This window comes from Dendropsophus ebraccatus, chromosome 9 (genome assembly GCF_027789765.1).
Source record: "Dendropsophus ebraccatus isolate aDenEbr1 chromosome 9, aDenEbr1.pat, whole genome shotgun sequence".
In the NCBI taxonomy this organism is placed as follows: domain Eukaryota; kingdom Metazoa; phylum Chordata; class Amphibia; order Anura; family Hylidae; genus Dendropsophus; species Dendropsophus ebraccatus.
The window spans coordinates 96,718,581-96,734,787 of record NC_091462.1 but is presented as its reverse complement, the minus strand read 5'-3'; the positions used below and the strand labels follow the sequence as shown (position 1 = coordinate 96,734,787).

General features: G+C 43.8%; 1 protein-coding gene across 1 annotated transcript; it reads left to right on the top strand.

Annotated features, from left to right (window-relative positions):
* Positions 1–4,955: 4,955 nt before the first annotated feature.
* GRIFIN (galectin-related inter-fiber protein) lies at positions 4,956–15,010 on the top strand. Its single transcript, XM_069983925.1, has 4 exons — positions 4,956–4,993; positions 11,601–11,680; positions 12,462–12,624; positions 14,726–15,010. Exons 1-4 carry the CDS (start codon positions 4,982–4,984, stop codon positions 14,891–14,893), a joined length of 423 nt encoding a protein of 140 aa, XP_069840026.1. The 5' UTR covers positions 4,956–4,981; the 3' UTR covers positions 14,894–15,010.
* The last annotated feature ends 1,197 nt before the right edge of the window (positions 15,011–16,207 follow it).

The following is a 16,207-nucleotide window of genomic DNA, read 5'->3' as shown; positions in this document are numbered from 1 at the left end:
TCTCTGATTTGAAAGAATTTTTTTTTTTTGTAAACTACCTTTTTAGCTGCTGGTAGGGTGTTCTTTTCCCTTTAGGCTTAAAGGGGTACTCCAGCGGGGGGGGGGGGCACTTTTGTGCTGGGACGGGGGAGGAGGTGGCCTAGGGAAAAGACGTCCACTCACCTCCCCGGTTCCAGCAGCGGGTGCGGCACCGCGGCGCTCCGGTGCCCGGTTCCCGGCCGCTTCCGGGTGTCTGACGCTGGCCCGAGACATCTAAGGTCCGCTCAGCCACTCAGTGAAGGAGGCGGGATCCGTTTCAAGTCATATTGTCTCGGGCCCCCGTCAGACACCCGGAAGCGGCCGGGAATTGGGCACCGGAGCGCCGCAATGCGGGACCCGCCGCTGGAACCGGGGAGGTGAGTGGACGTCCCAGCACAAAATGTCCCCCCCCCTCGCTGGAGTACCCCTTTAATTGTGCTATCTATAAACAAACTGTTGCATTGCCTTTACCTTATATCGAAATATGTGTTCTTAGCAAAGGTGAATGGGCAAGTATATAGGAGAGTCATAGAAGATAGCTGATTGACAGATAATGCCAGTTCTCATTCCATAAATAAGAAAACAGAAGATAGTATCTATTGATCATCTGACAAACATAGATACACGGATAATAGAAACAAATAGAAGGAATACATCTACTGCATAAAACGTTCTGTCGTATCCTAGTGATGGTTTCATTGCGCCATCTAGTGTCCATCAGACACATTTTCATGCACAAGATTTTTGATTAATGAAATAGATTTTAAAGAGTAACGGTCATGAAAAATAACTTTTGACATGTCATCAGGCATGTCAAAAGTTATTGATCGCAGCAGGTTTCATGCTGTGATCAGGAAATATAGCTGGGGAGAGAGTGAGGCAGCTATGCCATCCACTCTCCAACTGTATATCCCGATCGGTTTATTCTGACAATGGAAATCTATGAGGCTACATTGTCAGAATTAGAAAGCGCCAGGGAGTGGATCACGCTGTTGCCATGCTCTCTCCCCAGCTATATCTCCTAATCCGAGCAGGTCTCAGCAGTAAGATCCATTGCGATCAATAACTTTTGACATGCCTGATGATATTTTAAAAGTTATTTTTAATAACAGGTACTCTTTAAAGGGGTACTCCAGCAAAAATAAATAAATAAAATCTTTTAAATCAACTGGTGCCAGGAAGTATACTTCTATTAAAAAAAAATCTCCAGGCTTCCATTATTTATCAGCTGCTGCAGAAAGTGATGTATTCTTTCCAGTCTGACACAGTACTCTCTGCTGCCACCCCTGTGCATGACAGGAACTGTCCAGAGCCGTAGAAAATCCCCATAGAAAACCTCTTCTGCTCTCCAGACTGGAAAGAATATACCTCTTCCTGCAACTGTTAAGTACTATTTTTTAATAGAAGTAAATTACAAATCTCTGGCACTTTCTGGTGCCAAACAATTGACTGGAGTACCCCTTTAAGCTCAACTGTTGTAGGATACATAAATCTAGGTTTCCACCAAAAATGATTCATTCATTAGATATCAATGTTTTCCTAAATGGTTATTCACATCTTACTAAGTTATCCCCCATCCGCATTGCCCTATTAACAATTCATCTTAAGGGTGGGTTCACACTGAGGAATTCTCGCAGATAAACTCAGCGGAATTCCGTCGGCTGTCCGCGCGCACGGCCGCGTGCCTTTCCGACGGCTCCATAGACACCATTCTATGGGTCGGCTGATTCCGCATTCTGCCAAAAGAAGTGACATGTCACTTGCGGAATCAGCCAGACCATAGAATGGTGTCTATGGAGCCGGCAGAAAGGCGCGCGGCCGGGCACGCGGACAGCCGACGGAATTCTGCAGTTTATCCGCGAGAATTTCTCAGTGTGAACCCACCCTAAAGGTGGGTTTATAGCGCTGTATCCGCAGTGGATTTCACATACCTCCCAACTTTTGCAAAGAGCACTGTATAAAGAAGTCAATTTCTCTTCATTATATACTGTATTCAATTGGGAATATTTCCAGTCCCCTGGCAATAAATACATGGTGCCCGGTCATGTGACCTATTCATTGGCACACAACGCCCACATTGTTCATTGCACATAGGGCACATTAATCCAAAGCAGAAAAAGAAGAGGCGACTTAATCCCATAATCCCGCATTGTTACACAGGGCTTTAGTCATGGCCCACAGGAAACAGCAGCCGGAGCTGCCATGTGGAAAAATGACCATGACATTTGGCTCCATCTTGGTTCGGACTCAGCGTAACAAAGACAACACATGCCAATGTCAGAAAACATTAAGCTGTGTTTGCTGGATGTCTATATGGGGCAGAGGGTCACAAGGAGAATTTTCTACCCAGCGAAATCTCAGATGTCCCATTTTTCGCCACCTCCCTCCTTGTTTTCTGCATTTTTTTGATTTTCCTTAAAAATCTTTGGACGTTTCCTGTAATTCTATTATTAGATTTGTTTTGCTGAATTAACTTGTCGCCTTCCAATTTCCTGTTGTGATAGTGACAATGTGCAGGGTTGTCACGTCTTCACAGTGACCTCCTAGACACTTCATATCCTCCATTATTAATAGCAACCGTGACTGCAAATAACCTAGAGTAATAGGAGGCTGTCATGTTGTCATCCTAGGGACTATTCTGGGATCTTTATTCACAAACAGTTTAGGATGTACGGTGCTTCTGGTATATTACTGTGTATCTAGACCCTAATGTTGGATACACCATTTTTTCTATATCAGTAGAGTCTAGTTTACAAGGGCGTAACTACCATAGGGGCTGCTACGGGGCTCACCGCAACAGGCAATGCACTGGACCACTTGAGCAGTCATCATTTTCAGCACCCGGTGGCCAAGCAAGACTCCTGGGTGATAAAAATGTCCCTTTAACTGAAAACGCTCCTGACGAGCACTTGTAGTTAAATGTTCTGACTACATTTCCCAGATATGTGGTCAGTTGGGAGGGGGGGCCCAAGCGAAAGTTTGCTATGGGGCCCAGTCATTTCTAGTTATGACCCTGCTAGCTTAATTTTAAAGCAAATATACCAGTTCTGTTAATGATTTTTTGTTTTCACTGCCTGGTTGGCACTGGTGTGGAGATCCTGGTGGCATGATCCATTTTTCAAAACGCCACCCGATTCCCGTGATCAGTGATGATTTCTTCACGTGCACCAGCCCACTCTATGCACTGGAAGAGGCCTGGTGTACTGGTATCCCCCACCCCCCAGTGACGTAGCAAGACTTGATTCTGATGGAGCCTCGTCACAGAGGGAAGGGCATATCGGAACATTGGGAGGGACGGGCCCTCCTCCAGTGCATAGAGCAGGCTGAAGTGCACATAAAGAAATCGTTGACAGATCGTGGGAATCGAGTAAAATTTGAAAAGTGGACCATGTCACCGGGACCTCCAAGACAGCGCTGACCAGGTGGTGAAAAAGAAATCACCAACCGAACTGGAATATTCGCTTTAAGGCATTTTTGGACAAGTGTAAACTATGAACAAGCTGCTGTTGATGGATCTGATCTTACTGTGTGTCTTTAAAGGGAAACTATCAGCAGGTTAGAAGATTCTTACCTGCTAATATATCCCAATAGTGCACATAGCAATCAGGGTGAAGGTGCATTTCTTATCTTCATCCATCGGTGCAATTTCTGTACTATTAGGGGTTTAAACTTTAGGCTAATTAGGTGCTTTGGTGCATTAGGGGTGGGGCTACCACCCTCAGTGCACTGATCCACCCATGGCTAGCCTGCCCCTATGTCTGCAGAGCCGGCCTGGGAGTATTCCCGCCCCAGTGCGCCAAAAAACCTTATTAGCATAGGGATTAAACTCCTAATAGCACAGAAAGAGTGCAGAGGATAAAGGTAAGAAACTTACCCACATCCTTAGCCTCCTGTGTGCTATAGGGACATATCAGCAGGTTAGATACTTCCCTATAAGATTTTTCTACAAGGATAATTATTAATGGCCTTTAGGCTATTCTGGTTAATCACATAAATGGAGGTCCATTATCCCCCAAGTGAATGGAGTGACAGTGGGCATGCTCAGCCAATGTTATATTCACTGTCTATGGAATTTTTGAATATAGCTGAATTTAGACCCTGGTAATCCCCTAGAGAGTAAAAAGAGCAGTGGCCAAGCTAGCACACTTTCACTCCATTCATATGCAGGAAACTGACCTTTATTCTCAGGATTGTTGGGGATCCCTAAGGTCGGACTTTCAACAACCAACTACTTGTTCCCCACCCTGTTCTTCAGTCTGGCACAGGCTTATTAAAGTGTACCAATCATTTCAACAAACATCTGACATGTCAAAGCGACAACATTCTGTCTGCTTGCAGCAACCACTAGGGGGTGATTGTGAGCTCAGTGCATACTGCTTATACAAAAACACTAGTATGACGCAAACGCCTATATTTTCTGTAGTGGCGGCTAGAAACAGCCATGGTTTTCCTTCTTATATCCGTACAAGGGATCAGATAAATTGAGCTCTTAATCCCCATAGAGATATAGTAGAAAAATGTACATCACGGTGTCACTTTAGAAGTGGGTCGGACGATATGACAGGTGTCTGTGAAGCTCTCTAGGGCTATGTACATGTAATATTGGCCATCTTTAGTAGGCGACAATAGACATGTTGTTCTCCCATGTTTAATGCTGATCCTAGCAGATTCGGCAGTGCTAAAATCACAATATGACCTCACTTAATCTGGGCCTTGTTAGGAATTTCTCGTACACAGAAATTTACTGGCGGCTTCAATGCCCGGACATCAACCAATGCAGACTAAGATCAGCCATTGTTTTACAGGCATCCTATCCCCAAGGTCTCATGTGCCTGTCATCTCAGCATAACAAATTCCCATTGTGTTTGTGTTAATCTCCGACACGTGGTTGGCTGATGCATCCGATGGTATATGAGGGGCTACATGTGGGTCTGTACTGCAAATCTGCTGAGCGCTGGAGAAGATGGCATTAAAGGTAAGAGAGGCTCGGGGTTAGCAGAACATTGCACCTTCTCTCATTGATTGCATGATCTGTTTTGCTGTTTTCGCTTATTTTCAGCTTGGTATCTACTGGATAGCTCCTATTGACAGATCTACTTCTATGTTAGTTTTCACTTGACTATGCAACTTATTAGCCACGAAACAGCACAGCTTTAATATATATCCAATAGGATGACGGGCGTGAAGTCTAGATGTGTCAGTGAACAAGACTGCAGTGGGTATAAATGGGTTAATGAGTCACCACTGGCACCGGGAACCATATTATGCACTAAAAGGCCGAATCAGAGTATAAGAGCAAAGAATCCGTCACCAACAACTGACTGATTGTTTCCTCATCGGCATAAGAAGTTTTAAAAAGTTAATAAAGTGTTTATAAGTGTTAAAATTCTATAAATTCTGGAATTCCTTACTTTTCAGGGTCCAAATCATAAAAAAGTGACCTTTACAAGCTGCTACCCCATCAACCGGTGTCCCCCAATCCTTGGCCCTGCAATTTTGCAAAAGTTGGAGATCCATGGGTTGTGGAAGACTGGCCTAAACAATGAGAGTGGTAGCCACTCGCCCACTTGACACTCTTTGGAAACCTTCATTCTATTGAGTCCTTGTAGTAAGTAATTGATCACCTAGACTCTGGTTGAATGCTATTAGCAAGGGTCTAGATTTGATGCATGAAGAGTGAGTAGCTATGGATGGTCACAGCAGGCAATGTAGTTCCATACACTAATATGGTGGCTGGTCACATTACTAGTACAGTACATAGAGTTTAGCTGACTGGATATAGTAGTTGGTCAGTGGACCTCCCATGAGCCTTTTATTTTAGTTGAGTGACAGCATGTAGACTAACCTATGTAGCATTACTGACAGTAAAGCCCCTCCGCCCAAACTCAGAAGGCCTCCTATTGCCTGTCTAGTCTGTAAGCTCTTGAGAGCAGGTCACTAATTTGGTATTTTAATTTATTCATTGTATAACTTCATATATAACCTGTAATGTATTTATATATTTAAATAAGCGCTGCGGAATCTGTTGGCGCTATACAAATAAATATTATTATTATTATTGCCTCATTCTGCTCAATTCTCTCCCAGTCTTTGCACCTTTCCCCTCTTATTTCTCTAAAGACCCTCGATATAGATTAGAAAAAGTCATCCAAACCCACAGATTACAGCAGGACCCGCTAACAATCTACATGGCTCCCTCGACAGATGATTGACTTAACCCTACTCTTTCCATTCAGAACACTCCCCAGAGCCAAGTGTATTAGGGGATTGGTAGAGATTGTTGTCAGCTTTGCTCACACAACAGGATAAAATCCAATGCACTGAGCCTCGAGTTCCTGACGTTAATAAACAGTCAATTCAGCCAATCCTCATTTCCACTCAAAATAAGTGACATGCCATGATAAAGGATTCCATTACTAAGGATTACTGTGTATTATGCATGTTCACATTCATGGAATGCAGGTTGTCGATAGCTTTCAAAAAGATTTTGGAACATTGTGAAAACATTGTGTGAACATAGCCCAACATACCCTACGGTTAACTGAACATTCATTGCGATGCACAGGTGTCTCTCCCCTAGACATGAATGTTTGGTACAGCCGATTGTTCAAGTGTACTCTCTGAGAAAGGGAGAGGTAAGCCACGGCCAGACTGCTCTGGTGCTAGCTTATCCCTCCAAGAACAAAAGGGCCAGTGAAAAATCCAGCATGTCTGACCCTTTTCATCATTTTTCATACATCTTATTCTGTGGACAGAACCAGGTATAGGTTGTGTTCCCACAAAACGTCTTTTTAGGCAAAATAACAGCTTTTATTTTATTTGAAGGCCGTAAATAATAACCACGATCACCTAAAAAAGACAGTGTGTTAACATAGCCTGAAGATGTATGGGCACTATAAGGGATTACTTTCTGTAGACAGATTCTGTTCCTTGGGCTCACCTGAAAAAATAATTCTGTTATCCACCCTTCATCTAATTCAGGGATGGGGAACCTTTGGCCCTCCAAGTGTTGCAAAACTACAATTCACACCATGCTAAAGCTTTGACTGTCCAGGCATGATGGCAATTGTAGTTTTGCAACACCTGGAGGGCCGAAGGTTCCCCATCCTTGATCTAAACTTTGTTGTTGCCATTGGCCCTTTGGGGCTCCAGTAGTGGATTATAATAGGGGCGTTTCGGGCGGCAGCCCGTGGCCCTGAGCTCCTGGGGGGCCTATGGCCACCCAAAAAGACTTATACTTTCAGTGGTGTACTGTCTCCCTGCTACACTTCCACCATGACTTGCAAAAAATCACTGTTTTTTAATGGTAATTTTGCACAAATCTGTCCTGTACTATGAACGCAAGGCTAGTGCTGCCATAGTTACAGTGGGGTGGGGGGGCCCAGGCTTGGTGAACAGCCCGGGGACTATGGTAAAGTTAATTCGCCCCTGTGGGGCTCTGTTGTATTATACTGTGTTTCTTCGAAAATAAGACGCCCTCCTAAAATAAGACACCCCAACTACCCTACCCTCTAGCCTAAAGTAAGGCCCCCCCAAAAAAAAAATAAGGCACCCCCACCCTAAACTAGGGCACCCTCCGAAATTAAGGCCACCCGCCACCACACAGGACTCATCTAATCCCCTCCTGGAGCTTTACTGCCGACGCCGCAGGCAGCTTGGCCCATAGCCCCCACATCTTCTGCACTTCCCACCACATGCCGCCACATGTCGCAACGCACACCGCCTCACATCCCAACACACAACGCCGCCTGTCACACTGCACATCGCCACCCCTCCCACAAGATTGTGAGTATTCTGGGGAGGGCTGGGGGATGTCTTATCTCTCTCCCCCGGTCAGGGGGAGAGAAATAAAACATACTCCAAAAATAAAAGATAGGGGGAGATTTATCAAACATGGTGTAAAGTGAAACTGGCTCTGTTGCCCCTAGCAACCAATCAGATTCCACCTTTCATTCCTCACAGACTCTTTGGAGAATGAAAGGTGGAATCTGATTGGTTGCTAGGGGCAACTGAGCCAGTTTTTTTTTTTCCAAATATTTTTATTAGATTTTTCAAATTTTATCTATAACAATACAGTTACATATCAAAGGAAGACATAAATAGGATACAATATAGTAAGTTTGAAAACAATTTTGCTATAAAAAACAATAGAATCTAAAGAACAAAAATTAATGCTCTACAGGATCGAAAGAAATGTAGATAAAGAATCTCTATCTTTAATATAATTAAGGAACTCTGAGTACTCCTAGGGTGCCCCTTGCCTCCGCTATCTGATACCAAACAGTATTACAAAAGTGTTTCATAACAGCTTCCCTCTCCTCCTGCGACATAACCTTTATGAGAAAAAATTTCCATTTTTTAATGAAATTTTTTGTGGAAACATCTTTGACTGAGCCAGTTTTACATTACACCATGTTTGATAAATCTCCCCCCATGTTTTTTCCTGTAAATTTTCATGTAATCAATCAAATAGTATTTATTTTTGAGTAAAATTAATATAAAGCACTGTCTTATTTTCGGGGAAACACGGTCGACTCAGAACCTGTGCCCTTTGGTATTCCAGTGGATCAGTCTGACCCTGCCCTAGGTTAGCTCTATCCCCCGTCCCTGTATAGTTACAATCATACTAATAATTCCTTATCCGTACAGTAGGGAGTGCTTTATTTTACACACCTTCAGGTCACAAGCTAATAATAAGCAGCTATGAAACAAAGGCTGCTATAAACTGCACATTCCTAAGAGCGGGAACTGACGGAGGGCTTTATACACTTGAATGCTCTGAGTCAGTCGGATGGCAGCGAGGCGGCGGCAGTTCACAGGTGATGTATTTCTATGTGGCAGATTAAGAAAAGAGGGGAAAAAAGCGACTCCCCGCCTGGCCGACACTTTCTCTTCAGACCTTGTATTCTCCGATGAACCATATCACTGGCCTGCTAGGCAAGGGTTGTGCCGAACCCCCCACTGTACTAATAAGTATTTCACACTGCATTCATTAAATCAGAGAGATTTCACCTAAGGACCCAAGTATGATAAATTGCCGTCACTACCAGTTTGCAAGACAGAACTTTATATTTTATAGACTTTTTCTTTAATTTCTCCAAAGGGTCATAAAGCAATTTACATTTTTACAAAGAATCTACCTTTAGGGTGCCTTCACACCTACCGTATCGCAGTAGAAAATCCTCTGCGGATCCGCAGCAGATCCGCAGCAGATTTAACTAAATGAATGAACACAGCATTAAATACGCACTGTCAAATCTGCTGCGGATCCGCAGCAGATTTGTAAGTGCGGATTTAGTGCTGTGTTCATTCATTTAGTTAAATCCGCTGCGGATCCGCAGCGGATTTTCTACTGCGATACGGTAGGTGTGAAGGCACCCTAAAGGGAACTTGTCACCACTTTTTTTTTTTTTCAGAAAATACTTGTATTCTCCATGAAATTACAATTCTGGATTACCTATTCTTATAGTTGAGTGGTGTACCGTTCCTCTATTATTTTTGGGTGGTATCAGATGGGGGCGTGTCCCTACACAGTCTGGTAGTGTCAGCTCTGATGGGATAGTCAGATAATATAAGGACACCCCCCCCAAATGGTAACTCCCAGTTGACTATTCAGTCATACATGTCTAAAAATAACAGAGAAAGAGCACATAAAAGAGCTATAAGACAAGATGCTCTAGAATTGTTAGTTCATGGGCGTTGCAAGACAGACAAGGAAAGGTTACAGGTTCTCTTTAAATCCTACGTTTTTGCGTTGACAGCTCCTATGCAGACCAATGCATCTACATACTGAGGCCAAATGCACATAGCTGTATTACTGAGACATGTTATATACTTCAGTTATATGCTGCCTATAACCTGCTCTGGTACAATACTCCACTGTTGTGTGACCCATGTTTTGTTCCATTATATGCTGTGTAATTGAAAACCTATTTGGCGGCAAAGCAAGTGCAAGATTCCATGGTACAAACCCTTAGAGATATTTTGTACCCGGATATAGGCTCCTTGCACAAGGTTTTACTGTGTCTTCCGCCCTACAACATTGCCATGACCCTTCCTTGTCCTGATCTTATATTTAGTAGGAGTCATGCCAGCCTGTTTACCAATGTTGAGTCACATAATGCATACAATTCTATGTGCCAGTGATTGTGAGCAAGTGGTATATGACAGTTACTTTAGTGTGTGGCATTTTAAAGCGAATGTACCATCATCAGGTACAGTACATCGCTTTAAGGGTTTTATATTCTGGTGCAGGGATCCTGGTGCCGATGTCCTTTTCCCACGCATGACGCCAGTCTTATCCCGGGAATTGGCCTGGCCTGTAGAAATGGAGATGGTGATGAAACCCCCTCCCCTCTGTGACGCGCCTCCTTTAATCAATGGAGCTTAATCACAGAGGGAAGGGCAGGTCATCACACTAGGGTCTCCAGTGCTTCCGGCAGGGCCGGTGCGTGGGACTAGACCGCGGCACCAGCATCCCTGCACCGGCGCCAGTCTATTCATATAAAAAACTTAAAGCAATGTACCTGATTGTACATTCACTTTAAAGAATGACTGCTTGCAGCTACTGTAAGTACCATTCACTTGAATACTGCAATACCAGTTACAATGTCAGCTCATCAGTAGACTGCACAACCAGGCTTGCAATTACGAACCCAATTGCACTGATCACGTAGTAAAAACTTTTTCTGCCGACAATCTTCTATGTTTCTATGTCATGAGTCATAAGTCTGAAAACACAGCCAGATATCCCTCCAGGAAAGGGTCTAGAAAGGGGTGGCCCTGGAGGGAGCCTTTTTCTAGGCAATTCGCTGGAGGGATATCTGGCTAGCCATTGTTCCTGCTAACCAGAATCCTGCTCCACACTGATGAGGGGCAACACCCCGAAATAACTGTCGGTGGATGGATACCTGGCTTTGGTATTTCCCTGCCCATATCATCAGACTCCTAATTGAGTTGGATATTGACTGAAGGGGCCACGTAATATGGTGGTGTTGATGGTCTCCATACTGGAGCCATGCCTTTGCTAGGTCCTTCCCTGGAGAGATATCTTGCTAGTCCAATGTTTTCAGACTCATAACTGAGGGGCCACAGACTTTTTTGCATATTGGATTTCACTGTATTGAGCGCTTTAGCCATAAGCCGGTGGTGTCTTCTTTGGCTGGTCTCCCTGATATCAGTGATCTGTTTACCTATCACTATGCTAGAAGACACCACAAGAAGAGCAAAACAAAACCATAACCTCAGCAAAACAGAAACTTGCAAGCAAACACACTGAACCAATCTCCAATAACTTAGAATCATCAGGATAACCCAGTCGTGCACAATGCCTGAAGCTTTAAAGGGGGGACGTGTGAAACTCCACCGAAAACTATCCAAACCTGAGCAGTCAAATTGCCTGATCCATTGCTCTGGAACAGGCTATGAGACAGTTGCATAGCAGGAATTGCTCTTAAATGGAGAAGACAGAATAGCGAGAAAATTCACACTATTGTACAGAAAGCAGCCAACAGGTCAGGTATACAAGAGAATGAAGGCTACAAGACCAATTTTTATAACATTGTGGTTTCTTTTCTCTGTAGTTTGAAGCGTCCTGTCCACACGGACTGTGTCCTGGATGGAGTGTGATTTTAAAGGGAGAGACAAGTTCCACGGAGAATGAGTAAGATTGTCACATTCATCGGACTCATTGTGTGCGTCTATCCTCAACATTGCAGAGATGGTTAGATGGTCATTACAGCAGTGCCATGCCATAACACTCTAAAAGACCAACACGACTGTGGTGCAATGCTATGTGTATACTGGGAAAAACTCCCAACATGTGCACCAACATCATATAAACAGTAGTTGGCAGGATCAGAAGTCACTCAGATCCCATCTGTAAAACATCCCAGATGCCACAGTCAGTAGCCACCTTGGCATTTTGGTGGTAAGAAATTTGCTCCTATTAAAAAACTTCCAGTTTCCAGTACTTATCAGCTGCTGTATGTCCTGCAGGAAGTGATGTATTCTTTCCAGTCTGACACAGTGCTCTCTGCTGCCACCTCTGTCCATGACAGGAACTGTCCAGAGCAGTAGCAAATCCCCATAGAATACCTCTCCTGCTCCCCAGACTGGAAAGAATACACCACTTCCTGCAGGACATACAGCAGCTGGAGTACTGGAAAACATGAGATTTTTTTTTTAATTGAAGTAAATTACAAATCTCCATCACTTGATTTGAAAGATTTTTTTTTTTTTTACTGGATTACCCCTTTAAAAGAGGGTGTAACAAATGGAGAAATCACAGAGCAATACATTAGTCTTGCAGAGTATTGCACAACCAATTACCAATTTGATTGGAAGAATGGAGGACACTGTTACAAGATGGAAGGGGATGCTATATTAGGTAGAACAGTATAACAATCTCTGTAGAATCTTACTTGTGTTTCCTTTATAAACAGCTTTGAAATTAACTTCCTCACCGATTCTGGGGACCAGATCGCTTTCCATTTTAATCCTCGTTTTAATGAGGGCAACATTGTCTGCAATTCATTCTTGTCGAGCCACTGGGGGCAGGAGGAACGCACTGATACTTTTCCCATGGAAGCAAATGAGCCTTTCCAGGTAAGATTAGTCTATGAAAGTCTCTTGTTCATGCATTGGCACTAGTTGGATTGGGTGTCCAAGAAGTTCCCTTGATCCCCGGTGTCATGTGCAGCACTAAGGCGCAGTCACTGGTGATTGGGCTTCTTGTGCTGCTGCCTATAATCATTTAAGAGTTAAAGTTACACTATAGAGAACATAAACATATCTACTGTTTAGAGACTGTATAAAGTATGTGTGTTAGTGTATTAAATTAGCTATAGGCCACCACTAGCCATTGTCTAAATATCTAGTTTATCATTTCCGTAGCAAAGATTAAAATGGACTTCCAGTATAGTGCTGGGCTTTGTGCAAGGGCATTCCTATTATGTGGCCTTAAAGGGGTTCTCTAGCAAAAATAGTTTTCTTTCAAATCAGCTGGTGGTAAAAGGTTATACAGATTTGTAAAAGACTTCTATTAATAAATCTCAAGTCTTCCAGTACTTATCAACCACTGTATGTCCTGCAGGAAGTGGTGTATTCTTCATTCTAACACAATGCTCTCTGCTGCCACCTCTGTTCATGTTAGGAACTGTCCACAGCAGTAGCAAATCCCCATAGAAAACCTCTCCTGCAATGGTATTATACCCCACTGTGGCTTCATAAAATGTTTCTATCAACTTGTAGTTTATGTTGGCGGGAATGTGGTCATGAAGGTTCATTGCAGCATATTCTGTGGCATTGCCCACTGGTTACACAATTTTGGAAAGAAATATCTACACTACTAGATACAACTTTTCAATATCATGTTCCTACTACACCTCAACTCTTACTTCTGTTCTTGGACCTTCATTTAATCCCACCACCACATTGTATTTTATTTTGCAAAATGGCAACAATTGCAAAATTATCATTAACAAGGTGATGGAAATCCCCCTCCATACCAATTATTGATGATATAACTCAGGAGATAAATACTACCTATAAATATAAAGAGGCTATAGCCTTTGGCAATAGCTCTATTAAGAAATTTCAGGAATTGGGGTCGTAACTTTTCACTCACTTATGTACAATTTAGTTAAATAATAAATGCCTGTTCTTTTAAATTACATGGTTTCTTGATGTAATACTTATTGTTAACCTACTCCACCTGGTCCCTACTCCGGCTTGCTTCGGGGGTTCTCGGCACGTCCCGCTTGGCAATCTGTGCGCGGCCTCGCCGCAGCGTACTGATTGGCTGAGTTGGAGGTGAAGGCACTGGGAGCCCCGAAGCAAGCCGTAGCGGGGACCAGGTGAAGGTAGCGGGGACCAGGTGAAGTTTAGGCTCCAGTGGCCGGGGGTTAACGGGGCGGGCTTCGGACAAACTTGCAGCGGGATGTGCATCCTGCTGTGAGTTTGTCTTCCCATAGAGTTTACTGGGAAGGGATCCACAGCGGATCTCGCTACAAATATGCAGCGAGAAATCCGCTGCGGATCCGGTACGTGTGAACGTATCTTTAATGTTGTATGGCTATTCATAAAAATGTTGTTAAAATCAAATAAAATGTATTGAAACAGAAAACCTTTCATGCCCTGAACAGTTCCTGTCACAGACAGAGGTGGCAGCAGAGAGTACTGTGTCAGACTGTAAACAATACACCACTTCCTGTAGGACATACAGCAGTTAATAAGTACTGGAAGACATGCATGAGATTTTTAAAAAGAAGGAACTTAAAAAACGATATAACTTTCTGACACGATAAAAAATTGTCCAGAGTACCCCTTTAAAGAGAGGGGGCCCAGGCTTACCTGGTCACACCCCTATGCTATTGTGTGACAAAGGGTGTGAAGGGCAGACTCCCTTTTGCCCATAAGGTAGCAAAACCGCATAATAGTGGCATACACTTTTCTATGCATGCTACTATTTTGCCACCCAGCACAGTAAGGCTCTGACTTCTGTACAGGGGGAAATCTTACCAGCCATGAATTAGCCCTTCTTCTCTCTGAGGACCCCATAGGTCTGGCTCTATGACCCACATACTCTTGTGTATAGGAGTGTATGCACATTTTTCCTCCAACAACTACTTGGACATACCTGGAAATATTGCAGCTACCACTTTCACTATTTAGTTTGATATCCGACTCATTTCATTTTTTCTTTCAGGTGGAAATTTACTCAGACAGAGAGAATTTCCAGGTTTATGTAGACGACAGTAAGATCCTCCAGTACCGACACCGTATGAAGCAGTTCACTGCCATAACCAAAGTGCAGATTCTCAATGACATCAATATTTCCTCTGTGGAGATCTCAAGACGGGAGATGTATGAGTAGCTGGTGACCAGGCCGAAACCCTGCCCACACCTGACTTTGTCTTAAAGGGGCTCTATACATTCTTCACTGCCTCCTTCTCCAGTATAGAGATGATGATGATGATAATGATGAAGTTATTTCTTAGGCTCCCGGCTTGGATTTGGGTCATATATAGAGATGAATAGTGGAACATTCCATACAAAGCAACGCAAATACTAATAAAACAACAGGCGTCATTATTTATGAAAAGAACGAACAATGATTTGTTTTGAAACCTTCTCAGTCACCAAAAATTCCATCATCTGTAAAACTTTGATTTTAAGGGGTATTCCACTCAAACATAACTTTTGATATGTTGCTGCCCATGTTGAGACTAACAATTCCTTCCATACTTGTTATTATCTATTCAGTCTCCTTTTCTCCCAGTTCTCAGCTGCTGCTTTCTGCTGAAGACACAAAAAATTGTATGTGAGCTTTTCTCTCTATCTCGCTCTCCTTCCTCCTGCCTTCTGAGACAGCTGATGTAAACAAATCTTTGTCAGGCTTTATCTGCAACTTTATAGGTTCTTTGTAATGCTGGGAGGGTTAAAGGGGTTGTCCGGCGATAAAAAATTATTCACAGAATAACACACATTACAAAGTTATACAACTTTGTAATGTATGTTATGTCTGTGAATGGCCCCCTTCCCCGTGTCCCACCACCCCCACCCGTGTACCCGGAAGTGTGGTGCGCTATACATTACCTGTCACGTGCCGACCACGGTCTCCGATCTTCAGCAGTGACGTCTTCTTCGGGAGGCCACGGATCTTCCCGAGTGCCGGCCGCCCTCTGCAGCGTCATCCGAAGCTCAGCCGCGATTGGCTGAGCATAACTGTGCTCAGCCAATCGCGGCTGAGCAGCTGATGACGTGGCCGCGTCATCAGCCGCTCAGCCGCGATTGGCTGAGCACAGTTATGCTCAGCCAATCGCGGCTGAGCTTCGGATGACGCTGCAGAGGGCGGCCGGCACTCGGGAAGATCCGCCGAACTCACGAAGAAGACGTCACTGCTGACGATCGGAGACCGTGGACGACACGACATGCGGTGAGTATAATGCACCACACTTCCGGGTCTAGCGTGGGTGGGGGGAAACACGGGGAAGGGGGCCATTCACAGACATAACATACATTACAAAGTTGTATAACTTTGTAATGTGTGTTATTCTGTGAATAATTTTTTATCGCCGGACAACCCCTTTAATCTGAGGTCAAGTTGCTGATGAAGCCATGGTAATCCTCCCAGCATTACAAAGTTACTACAAAGTGGCAGATAGGGACTTGTTTACATTAGCTGTCT

Coding starts and splice junctions, on each gene's coding strand:
- GRIFIN (XM_069983925.1), top strand. Junction 11,681..12,461: donor ACAAGTTCCACGGAGAATGA/GTAAGATTGTCA, acceptor CTTTATAAACAG/CTTTGAAATTAACTTCCTCA. Junction 12,625..14,725: donor AAGCAAATGAGCCTTTCCAG/GTAAGATTAGTC, acceptor TTTTTCTTTCAG/GTGGAAATTTACTCAGACAG.